This window comes from Pelodiscus sinensis, chromosome 3 (assembly GCF_049634645.1).
Source record: "Pelodiscus sinensis isolate JC-2024 chromosome 3, ASM4963464v1, whole genome shotgun sequence".
NCBI classification, from domain to species: Eukaryota; Metazoa; Chordata; order Testudines; family Trionychidae; genus Pelodiscus; species Pelodiscus sinensis.
The window spans coordinates 70,327,101-70,340,027 of NC_134713.1; the positions used below are offsets into that span (position 1 = coordinate 70,327,101).

Here is a 12,927-nt window from a genome sequence, read left to right on the forward strand (position 1 = left end):
CCAGCAACTGCAATTTGACTGCCAAACTTGACACATTTTAAAAATGTCTTCTTTTAGATCATTTAATACATGTATAGCATCCCTTTATGTACAGTACCTATTGAAACATTCAAACACTCATTTAACATTGCTAGTAGCCCATGTAGATGGCACAGAAGTACTGAAACTATACATCACATCTACACATTTCTCTAGAAATTTAGTATCTTTTAAAATGTGGCTGCATAAAGTAATTTCATTCTGTAAATCTCTCCTCAAGATAGAGGCAAGATAATCTATTAAATTTAAATTATAAAAGCATCCCTGAATTCAAGTATTTTCCAAGAATTATGTTCATACAATTATCAGCTTAGAATGAAAAATAAGTGCATAAAATACACAAGGAAAGTATTTCTTTGGGCGCGTCTACACAGCAGGGCTAAAGTCGAATTAAGTGACAACTTCTGCTTTGTCAATTGCATAGCTGAAGTTGAAATAGCTTAACTCAGCTTTAAGCGCTGTATTTATTGTAGGAAGTCGAAGGGAGAACACTTCCTTTGACTTGCCTTACTCCTCGTGAAATGAGGGTTACAGGAGTCGGAGCAAAAAGGCCTCCAGCTTGACAGTATTTCAAAATAAAGACTTGTAGTGTAGATGTGCTCTTTGTTATTCTGTAATAATGCTGCTGTGTAGATGTGCCTTTTCAGTGCTAGAGTTATAAAATTGTAATCAATGGCAACTGTTATCTTTGTTTATCTTATATTATATTGTTCATGCCAGCCCATTTGTACAGGGCCACTTTGATCCTTTATTTCTCTGTAAATGGTGTATCCAGAAATACCTTCTGTATTTTGCTATTGTTTATATTGCACAAACAGCAGTGTTGTGCAATGAATCTCATAGTAAACATCTAGGGCCCAATTATGCAGATCTCATGGAAATCAATGAGAGACTTCACTCAAGAAGTGCAGACCGGGGCCCACAGTGGTCGGAAGTTCATTTCCATTCCATTTTTGCAACGTTAATCTCCATCATACTTCTATGTCATACGTGTATTTAAAAAATCCTTGAGATTGTTCTCACTGATTTTTTTAAAACAACATACTAGCTATATAGCACCTCTGCTGTGGGTATCACATGTATTTCAAGGTACATCCTTGGGAAATCAGTAGTTAAGCCACCATTTTCCAATGATTTACTACCCTTGTAAACAAACTGCAGCATCATATGCAACTGCTTACTTCAGATCTGGATGTCAAACACACCCGTGATTACTCCTGCTCCCATGCTCTCATATTGCTCACACCATTATGAAGCTACCAGAACAAGACACAATACTACATTGAACACAATTGCACATCCTCTTATTTTTCAAGAGATCTTGCAAAACAGGGTGATGTGAATCATTTCAAATATGCATTTTCATATCTGATTTTGGAACAGCCCCCCAAATCCTTGAGGGGTGTGCTTCATTTGGTGCTGTGATTTATTGGGCATACTTGTCTTGGGGGGGGGGGGGAGATGGTTTAATGAATGCATGAAGATTTATTAAAAATGCTTTTTGCAAAACAGCTAAAATGGCAACAGCTAAGAGTAAAGTGGGCCCGTGATGAAGGTAGTTCTTGTTTTAAAGCCCTTTGGGTTAACTCTTTGAGTCCCTGTCCTTAAGACACAGGCCAGATGTTTACAAATAAGACTAAACCCATCTCTGACAAGAGCCCCATGAGTTATCCCCTGAGTCCCTATCATGCTTGGGTTTTAAGAATTATGGCTCTCCTACCAGTGACATTAATCCTGACAGGTGTGAGGCTCTGCAATGCCTGTTAAACAAAACCCATCACAACAGACTCGTGATTCCTGCCTGGCTTGTTGCTGCGGTGTGGAGGGGCGAAGCTGGAGCACAAAGCATCCCCACCAGGCCAGCCCCGGTGTGTTAGTATTTTCCAGTCCCATTCCAAATCCTCCCTACCGCAGCCGGCCCCGGGGGCTCTCTCCCGGCCTCTCACCTAATTGCCAGGAGCTCATGGAGCAGATACGCCGCGGCAGCGAGCAGGGCTCCCCCGGTCAAATAAAGGGTTTTCTTCCACCACGAATCAGAGCCCAGCCCTGCCATGATCCCGCCGCAATCCTGCCAAGGGAACGCGACGATGTCCCCATAGAAGGAGAAGCGCTCCTCCGACCCCGCAGCCCAGCCGAGCGGGAGGCTCTGATTCCGGCTCAGCTCAACCACGCACGACCTGGACGAGGCAAAGCCAACCCCCCAGTGCATGCTGCGCGCTGCCTGCTGCCGCCTGGCCCCCGCCGCTCGCCGGGGCTGTCGGCATGGACCGGCGCCGCTCGGGCCCCGGGCTCAGCTCAGCAGCCGGCGAGGAGGGGCTGGAGCAGCGGCGCTGGGTCTCCTTGGCGATCGCTGCAGTATCAGCCTCCTTCTGCAGCTGCCTCCCGCCTTTGTCTCTTCGCACCGAGGAGGCTGGGTGATGTCATTGCTCCTGAGGGCAGCCAAAGCCCGGGGCCCGAGAAGCGCACCCCTCTCCTTCCCCGGCCGGCCTCTCTTCCCGTCCTCCCCCGGAAGGCAGCCCCTCTCCACCGGCAAAGGGCAAAGCTCACCTAAGAGCGAAAGGGACGGGCTGGCATTTGCTGCTCGGCGCAGGGGGGAGGGGAGACCAGATGAATGCCTGGATTGGAAACAGATTTACCCTCCAGGGGGAGGAAGCAGCTTTTGCTCTGCTAGCTAATTCGCCCCCCCCCCCCCTCCTTGAAGCTATAATTACATTGCACACTTCCCCAGCTCACGTGCGTGGGCTTTCGCTTGAGAAAACAGAAATCGACCCTTGCGTGTGGTTTCTCTGGTAAACAGCCCTGACTGCAATCTGCCCTGGTTTGGGTTGTATTAAAACAGTGGTAAAGACCTGCCGGTGAAGTGCTACCCTTGTGTACTGTGCACTAGAACAGGACGGAAGGCGAGGATTTTTTAAGGGATAAATACCTCCTAAAAGATGTGCTAGATCAGTGTTTCTTAAACTTTTTGAGACCACGGAACACCAAACAATAATATTTGTTTATGCAGAACACCTATGAAAATGTTCTTTAAAAAATTGTTGTCAGACAAAAACAAAGCAGTAACAAAAACAAAGAAAAGGTCTTAGTACACCAGTGTTCCAGGGAACATAGTTTAAGAAACACAGAGCTAGATGGGGAAGAAGAGTCCTGTGGCACCTTATAGACTAACTGAAGTGTAGGAGCCTAAGCTTTCGTGGGCAAAGACCCACTTCGTCAGATGCATGTGACGAAGAGAGACACAGAGCTAGATGGGCAGCTGGCATGATTGCACCTCTCATCATGTATGAAGAAGCAGGTCATTTATAAGTCTATAGCAGGGAATGCCCAATGACCAGATGTGCCATTGTGTGGAATCATAGCAGTAATACATGAAGATTGTTGCGGGTTCTGTTTAGACAACCACTTCTGGGGTGAAATTGTGGCCCTAATGAAATCACAGAATAATCTTTTATTGCTGTTTAAGTCTGTCATTAAGACAGTCATTGGTTATACAACGATCAAAGAGTTTAAGACCAGATGGGATCACCACATCATCTAGTCCAGTGTTTCTCAACCAGTGGTACGAGTACCCTTAGAGGTACTCAAGAGAAGTCTGGGGAGTACGTCAACACAACTCAGATTTGGATAAAACAATTTTTGTTTTAAGTTTTACAGTGCTTTATAATTTTTGTACTTTTTACACCCAAAAATGTCATCACCCACCCAGCTACGATTAAGTTGTTTAAACAAATGTGTTGCAATGGTAGAAAAAAATTGTGTGTGTTTGAAAACTGTAGGTACTGGGGGTACTTATAATTTTTGAAAAAGGGGGTACTTATAATTTTTTGCAAGGGGTACTTTATAAAACAAAGGTTGAGAAACACTGATCTAGTCTGTTTTCCTGAGCTCGGAAGGGAGCCTTACTCCCTACCATCACAAGCAATGGCATTATTACTACTTTATCCCTACTGGAAAGACCCCATCTAATAAATCATTGCATCACATTTGACTCCCCTCCACCACCCCAACACACACATACAACTACATCATAGTGGTGGCTGATCCTATGATCAACTCACACAACCAGGTCTCTTTCCTCCTCTATCACTTCCAAGTGATAAGCCCCCTGCTGGCAGCAAAAATTCTTATCTTTAGACCAAAGTAAATGGCTTTACATTCTGATTATTGAATTTCATTTAGGCTATGTCTAGACTACAGTATCCCGGAAAAACTCTGCCACGTTCAGGGAATGCATCTGCTTTTTTGGATCAGTTTCCGAAAAAGCGGGTACATTCTTTTGGTGTACCTGTATTCCTCTCGGTGAGAGGAATAAGAGATGTTTCAAAAGAGGAGGTTTTTCCGAAATTTGGTCCTGTTTAGATGGGCCAAATTTCAGAAAAGCCTCTTCTGGGGAAAAAAAGCAGAAAAAAAAGGTATGAAGATTGCAGTTTGCAATTTGAGTATTTTTTTCCGAAAAAAACCCTGCAATCTAGACATAGCCTAAGTTTTTGTCACTCCCATATTCAAGGTCACTCAAATCTACTGTATAATATTCCAGTCCTCCTTTGTATTGATAATGCTTCCCAACTTTGTATCATCAGCAAATTTCATTAGCACATTCAATAAAAATATTGAATAAGATTGGTCCCAAGACAGATCCTTTAGAAACTCTGCTAGTAAACTCCTTCTAATCTGATAATCCATTTTTCAGCATAGCCTTCTTACCTTGAATCAATCCCTAATCCACTTTACAATGCTTGTTCTGATCCTCATCTTCTCTAACTTAATTAATAACTTCTCCTGTGGTACTTTGTCAGGCGATTTATTGAAATCCAAGTACATTAGATCTACTGCACTTTCCTTATCTAAAAAAATCAGTTTTTCTAAAAGAATGTTTCTTAGTTTTCAGTAGCTCTCCACTTTCTTCAGACAGGGGCTGGGATCTGTGAAGTTCAAATGTGAAATTCCAGAACTACTTCTTATGGTTTGTAGCCTATCATTTAAATCAGCTTCTGTACCCAATGACTGGAAGATAGCTAATGTAACGCCAATATTTTAAAAGGGCTCTAGAGGCGATCCCAGCAATTAAAGACCAGTAAGTCTAACGTCAGTACCGGGCAAATTAGCTGAAACAATAGTAAAGAATAAAATTGTCAGACACATAGAAGAACATAATTTGTTGGGCAAAAGTCAACATGGTTTCTGTAAAGGGAAATCATGTCTTATTAATCTATTAGAGTTCTTTGAAGGGGTTAACAAACATGCAGACAAGGGGGATCCAGTAGATTAGATTTTCAGAAAGCCTTTGACAAGATCCCTCACTAAAGGCTCTTATGTAAATTAAGTTGTCATGGGATAAGAGGGAAGGTCCTTTCATGGACTGAGACCTGGTTAAAAGACAGGAAACAAAGGGTAGGAATAAATGGTAAATTTTCAGAATGGAGAGGGGTAACTAGTGGTGTTCCTCAAGGGTCAGTCCGAGGACCAATCCTATTCAACTTATTCATACATGATCTGGAAAAAGGGGTAAACAGTGAGGTGGCAAAGTTTGCAGAGGTAAAGTCTGCTCAAGGTAGTTAAGACCAAAGCAGACTGTGAAGAACTTCAAAAAGATCTCACCAAACTAAGTGACTGGGCAACAAAATGGCAAATGAAATTTAATGTGCATAAATGTAAAATAATACACGTTGGGAAAAATAACCCCAACTATACATATAATATGATGGGGGCAAATTTAGCTACAACAAATCAGGAAAGAGATCTTGGAGTCATCGTGGATAGTTCTCTGAAGATGTCCATGCAGTGTGCAGTGGCAGTCAAAAAAGCAAACAGGCTGTTAGGAATCATTAAAAAAGGGATAGAAAATAAGACGGAGAATATCTTATTGCCCTTATATAAATCCATGTGATGCTCACATCTGGAATACTGCATAGAGATGTGGTCTCCTCATCTCAAAAAAGATATACTGGCATTAGAAAATATTCAGAGAAGGGCAACTAAAATGATTAGGGGTTTGGAACAGGTCCCATATGAGGAGAGATTAAAGAGACTGGGACTTTTCAGCTTGGAAAAGAGGAGACTATCATATCCCCCTATATGATATAGGTATATAAAATCATGAGTGGTGTGGAGAAAGTGAATAAGGAAAAGTTATTTACTTGTTCCCATAAAATAAGAACTAGGGGCCACCAAATGAAATTAATGGGCAGCAGGTTTAAAACAAATAAAAGGAAGTTCTTCTTCACACAGCGCATAGTCAATCTCTGGAACTCCTTGCCTGAGGAGGCTGTGAAGGGTAGGACTATAACAGGGTTTAAAAGAGAACTAGATAAATTCATGGAGGTTAAGTCCATAAATGGCTATTAGCCAGTATGGGTAAGGAATGGTGTCCCTAGCCTCTGTTTGTCAGAGGGTGAAGATGGATGGCAGGAGAGAGATCGCTTGATCATTACCTGTTTGATTCACTTTCTCTGGGGCACCTGGTATTGGCCACTGTCGGCAGACAGGATACTGGGCTGGATGGGCCTTTGGTCTGATCCTGTATGGCCATTCTTATGTTCTTATTTCATGTAAATTTAAACTCACTACTACATGGGGAGTTTTGGGTGCACAAAAATTTTAGGATTCAAGATTTTAGTCTGTAAAAAGACCTGTTTCTCCTGGGCTTCGTCTACACTGTGGCATTTGCCGCAAGAGCCTATGCAAATGAAGCATAGATTAGCATATCACCACACTTCATTTGCATAATTTATTTATGCATTTATTTATGCTGCTTTCTGCACACAAAGGGTGTGTCTAGACTACATGACTCTGTCGACGTAGCCATGTAAATTAGTGTATTCCGCATAGTCAAAGAAGTGGGGATTTAAATAATACCCATTTCATTAAAATAAACATGGCTACCGCACTGTGCCAACAATCAGCTTATTTGGCACAGCGCAGCAGTCTAGACGTGGATCTGTCAGATGGGGAAGCCTTTGCCAACCAATCCCTTATGCCTCGTGATCACTTATGCTTGATCATCTGCACAGCGTGGCGGCCATGTTTATTTTAATGAAGCGTGGATTATTTAAATCCCCGCTTCTTTGACTATGCCAAATACACTAATTTACATGGCTCCGTTGACGGAGCCATGTAATCTACAGGGGCGGCCCGTGAGCCTAGGTGAGCTAGGCAGCTGCCTAGGGTGCCGCTGGCCCGGGCACCCGATGATGATGTCATGGTCATTGACGGACGATCAGACAGGGGCGCTGATTGCGCCATCCCGACTAGGGCGCCAGCTGTTGCAGCTGGCCTCGGGCCACTCCTGGTAGTCTAGACACACTCAAAGTGAGTGGGGAACAGCCTTGACAATTCCCCTGCAAAGAAATGTGCTTATCTTTCTTCTCGGCATCATTTAAAGCACTGGTGGCAAGGGCCTGCATGCCAAGGGTGATCAGTTGCAGCAAAAAGATTTGTTAAATTCTTCATCTTATGAGTTAGACATAGCATAGGACATAAAAGGCAATAAGTGGGAGGTTTTTAAATATGCTAGGAGTGAGAGAAAGATGAAGGAAAATGTAAATCCTGTACCTAGCAGAGAACAAGAACTACTACCCAAATAACATAAAGATGCTAAGGTGTTTAATGCCTAAGGTGCTTAATGCCTATTTTGCTTCAAAAGCTTCAGACTGGTAGTTGAGTTAGTCTGTAACAGGAAAAACTAATAAATGAAGAACTGTGTTGTGCCCACAAAAGCTCATGATACCGTCTAGATGCTTTGTTAGTCTTTAAGGTGCTACTAGACTGTTCATAATTTTTTTATTTCGCTTCAGTCATCACTAAAAAAGTTACGAATAGCCAGATACTCAGCCCAATATTAACAAAGTAAAAGGAATGTAAGCCAAAATAGGGAAAGAACTGATTAAAGAATATTTAGACACGTTAGACATATTAAAGTTGGCAGGGTCTGATGAAATTCAATCTAGGGTATTTAAGGAACTAGCTGAAGCAATCTCAGAACTGTTAGTTATCTTTGAGAACTCATAAAGGATTAACGATGTTATTTTGTTGGAATGCTGTAGGCCAGTATTTGCACACTAGCAGATACTATAGTGCTGAGTACTGCACAAAAACATATACATAAAATTAAAAATAGTATAGCTGAGGGTCTATGCTTAGAAAATGAGTTTGAGGTACATTATTTCAGCCTTAGAATCTGGCAGCCTCCCAAAAGCTAGATTAATAGTAATTAACAAGCTACCTTTTCCACAGAAATGAAATACGGCTGATCCTGACTTTTCCTGTGGATGTGCAGGCACCATCCTAGCTGCTATGAATTCCTTTGGTTGGGTGCAGTGACATATACTGCAATCTCCTATCAGTGGCTCAATGTCTTTGCTCATATTTGATCAGCAATAAAAATTCATGAGCCAGTTTGGTTTATTTTTGTTTCCTTACTTTATCAATTATTAATTATTAGTATTATTATTTCAAAAAAATATAAAGTGAGATGCAATCACTATGACTGGGAAATGCTTGCTGAGTGGACAGTGGCAGGGTCAGTCCCACTTCTGGGCCCCAGGCCCCTGTTCAGTTCACTGTCTCATAGGTATTGCGGCACAGGCCCTACTTGCCCTTGCTGTCCTTTGGCTAGAAGGGTGTTGTGGTGAGCACCCTCTGGTCAGCCTGGGGCTGGTTGAACAGTCCACCCACACCTCTGGCCAGGGCCGGCCCGAGGCATTCTGGCGCCCCAGGCATGGGTGTGTGGCACCACCCCAGGAGCACGGCGCATGCGCGGGCCTGCCCATGGGGAGTGGGCCCACCCCCCTAGGGTGCGCAGGCCCACTCCCAGGGCACACGGCGCATGTGCAGCCCAGCTACGGCAGCTGGCGCGCAGCCTGGGGCCCGCCCCCGGGGCGCATGGCGCAAGCGCGACTCAGTCCAGCCCGGCTGTCGCTGCTGGCGTGCGCGCTGGGCCGTGTAGGGCCCGGCGGCTGTGGGGGAAAGGGCGTTGCTGGCCAGCGCCGCAGGGATGCAGGCGGGCTGGCACTGCGGGAGCCGGGCGCACAGCGCCTGATGGCAGCTGTAAGGGACACCGCACGCCCCTTACAGCTGCCATCAGGTGCCACCCATCGGTCGGCGCCCTGGGCAGCTGCCCGGCTTGCCCATGCCTCCATCCGGCCCTGCCTCTGGCTGAATACTCAGGCTACTTGGGAAGGGAGTCCAAACACTCCTTGACAGAGCTCCTAAACTCCCCTGCTATCTGGCAAACACTGCTGTTCCCTTCTTGTCAGCTTTTCCAACTCTCTCCGTGTACGTGTACGTGTACATCCACGTCTCCTTCCAACTTTTTCTCCCCTCTCCCTGAAGGGAATGCTGCTTTTAAAAGATCTGTGGCAGCCTCAAGTGAGATCAGATGGCCCTAATTGATTCACTGCAGTCCTGCCTCCATTGCTCCTGATTAGCCAGGGCCGTTGCTGCCTTTTTGAGCTGCTTCTCTTTCCAAACTAGCCCTCTAGCCTGATGCTGTCACAGGACTAATAGGTCAATACAAGCATTTGTCTCAGATTAGCAAATGACCAGCCCAAGACTGTGATAACAGACAAAAAGCTGAGCACACACAACCTGCAGAGTAGAAGATCTAATCCAAACTATATCAGTGCAGTGCAATAAGATAAATAAAGTGATTGGGAAGAAATGTTGATAATTTAAATGCAACATAGAATCATAGAACACTAGTACTGGAAAGGACCTAGAGAAGTCATCAAGTCCAGTCCCCTGCCTTCATGGCAGGACCATGCATTTTCTAGATTATCCCTGATAGATGTGTATCCCACCTGCTTTTGAATATCTTCAGTGATGGAAAATCCACAACTTCCCTAGGCAATTTATTCCAATATTTAACCACCCTGACAGTTAGGAAGTTTTTCCTAATGTCCAGTCTAAATAATTTTTCTCCCTCCTCATAATACCCTTTTAGATATTTGGAAACAGCTATTACGTCCCCTCTCAGTCTTTTCTTTTCTAAACTAAACAAACCCAATTTTTTCAGTCTTCCTTCATGGATCAAGTTTTTGAGACCTTTAATCATTCTTGTTGCTCTTCTCTGGACCTTCTCCAATTTCTCCACATCTTAAAAGCTTTCTTTTTCTCGTCAGTGTACGATGGACACTCTTGCTATAAATTGCTTTACTGTACTTCATTTTAAGGATGGTTTATGTAGAACAAGGGCAGGGAACCTTTTTTGGGTCAGGGTTCTGTGGGGTTGCTGACCCACAGAAAAATCAATTGGGGGCCGCACAAAAGTGAGAAGCCAAAAAACAAACAAAAACCAAGCAAACCCTGTCTCAGGTGGCCCATATCTGAGGAGAAAGAAAGGCCCCACATTCCCCTCATTCACCAGGGCCTAGTGGGGCCCAGGCAAGTAGAATTAGTGTGGGAAACGCATCTGGCCCTTAGGCCTGAGGTTCCCTACTCCTGCTGTAGAATTAAAATCTGTTTTGGAGTCAGGGTTTTTGGAGGAAGGTCCTGTGCAATTCTCCCCGTTCAATCTGGAGTTGGACAGAAAGGTTCTAATGAAGAGTAGTTGGAACCAGTTCTCCTCAGAGTCCATTGATATTTCTCCTTTAATTTGGCAGAAGCATTGCTAACGAGACCTTTGGAAGACTATTGCCTCAGAGCTCTCAGTGGCGACCAGCTTGACCCTAAGTCGCACTGCTGCTGGAGCAGTGACCAATGCAGTGGCCCACTCTGGAGCTGGCAAACAAAGGTTTACCAGGATTCATGTGCTCTGCTAGCTGGCATATGGTGTGGGGGATCTGCCTTGTATTCCTGACTTTGCCCCTGAGTGGCCATGGACAAATCATTTAACACCTCTGGGCTTAAATTTCTTCATCAGCAAACTGGGGCTAATACTTTTAAGTGACTTTCAACGTTTTTAGATGAAAGGTGCTAAATAAGCACAAATTATTAGTGTGAAATATTGTTTATTTGTATTATTGTAGTGCCTAGAAGTCTAAATTATGGACCAGGGTCAGGGTTCCCTGTAAGCTGCGCGCTTGGGCGGCCACTCAGGAGGAATTAAAATGCCACCCAGCTGATTAGCAGAGCGCCCGCAGCTTGATTTGGTGTTTCTAATATGTCTACCTACAATCAAGTTAAAGCTGAAAAAGGTAGCAGAAGGATAAGAAGAGATAGGTACAGGGGAGGGCAAGGATCCCATTTCAGTGTGCACACCCCCAGGGTGTAAGTGTTCTTTCCGATTCAGAGAACTTCCAGAACTAGAGGAAGAAGAGTGATTGTGCGTTTGCAGCTGCCTGACAGTCTGCATTCTCAAAAGGGAAGGTATTTTTGTTTGGGACTGGTAACAGGTGCGTGGATGACAGCTGTGGAATCAGAAGCCTTTTATCTTATTTAGCATTTACAGACAGCACGGGCACGGCAGCGAGGGCCTGGCTATATAGCAGCGCTAAAACCGAAATAAGCTATGCAACTTGAGCTACGTCAATTGCGTAACGTAAGTCAAAAAAGCTTATTTTAGGTTTTGGTGCTGTCTACACAGCAGGAAGTCCGAGTTAGAGCACTATTCCTCTGACTTCCCTTACCCCACATAATGAGTGTTACAGGAATCAGAGTAAGAAGTCCTCCAGCTCAACATCATTTTGACATTATCTAATATATAAAGGAGAATGTTTGTAAGTTTGTGCGCTAATAATTTGGACACTATAAGAGCTACCGCAACCAAACTTTGCATGGGATAACCTTTCATCCAGGAGAAGGTTTTAAGGGACTTTTGGACCTGATCGGGCCCGAGCTCAAGCTGTAAAAATCAAAAAGCAACCCACCGCGCTGCGCTGCAGGGGCCGCCCTGCCCACCCTAGGTCCCATGCCCACTGCCTGTGGTGCCCAGCACCATCCGGGACTCACCCCCTCCCGCCCACGAGGTTACATAAGTGACCCTCTTTGCCCTCCCCCTCCCGTGCCGGCACGCAGTGCCCTGACCCCCACGCGCACAACAGCTCGGGCACCCGCCCTGCCTCCTGCAGCACCTGCAGCCCCAGGCGCGAGCTGGGGCACCCCTCCTGTGTGTAACCTCCCCTCCACCCGGGGTCACACTCCCCCCCAAGGGATGACATGGACCTACATTTTAATCCCTATAGAAATCAGTGCAAAAAAAGATAACAGACTACTGTTTTTCTACATTTTGTTCTTCCGGTTTCCTGAGCAACGCCGGGTAACTCCAGTTAGTACTGAAATAACTGCTTGCTGTGTAGACGCAGACTATGTTATTTTGCAATAACGTAAGATAGTGCAGGTACTTCCATGCTGATCACATAGTAACCTCAGCCCTGTCCTAAAGGAACCACCTCAAGGCTCGGCCCATGTAACTACTTCTCTTCCTGATCCCATGGGTACGTTTCTCCTTAACAAACATCTCTGTTTGGCTTAGCCAGATCACATTCTCAGGATATTTTCTTTTCCTCCAGAATGCTGCAGTTGCTATAGCATTATACAGGGCAGCTACCTATACAAATGAAAGAAAAGATCTCCCCTCACTGATACCGATTTCATATGGTAGAAACTTCAGAAGAAGCACATAGCATTCTATAGCAATTCATCCTTCATTATTTTGAGAGACCTCTGACCAGATATTGTGGGGGGAGACTGTTTAGTGCTTCTGGTATCATGAAGAACAGGTACAGCACAGACAGTGGCAGTGCAAGTTTCCTTACGTATCAGTATGCCTCTCCCCTGCACTAGAAGGATCATCTCTGGCAGTGAGAAAAGAGTTCAGCCATCATACCCATTTGATCCTTGGCCTCAGTGGTGATGATCAAGGCCAGCTGGTGGGTTTAGTGGTTTGGATACACATTCAGCTAGGAAATGGACTGAAATAACCAAACCCATTTAATACAGATTCATTACAGC

The 12,927-nt window shown here is 44.6% G+C and overlaps 1 protein-coding gene across 1 annotated transcript in view; it reads right to left on the bottom strand.

The window, feature by feature from the left end:
* The window catches only part of FAXC (failed axon connections homolog, metaxin like GST domain containing), a 42,156-nt gene extending 39,556 nt beyond the window's left edge, over positions 1-2,600 (bottom strand). The window contains exon 1 of the mRNA XM_006118430.2: positions 1,986-2,600. Within this exon, the coding sequence (XP_006118492.1) occupies positions 1,986-2,248 (263 nt within the window). The 5' untranslated portion in view covers positions 2,249-2,600. The remainder of the gene's footprint in view (positions 1-1,985) is intronic.
* Positions 2,601-12,927: the final 10,327 nt, after the last annotated feature.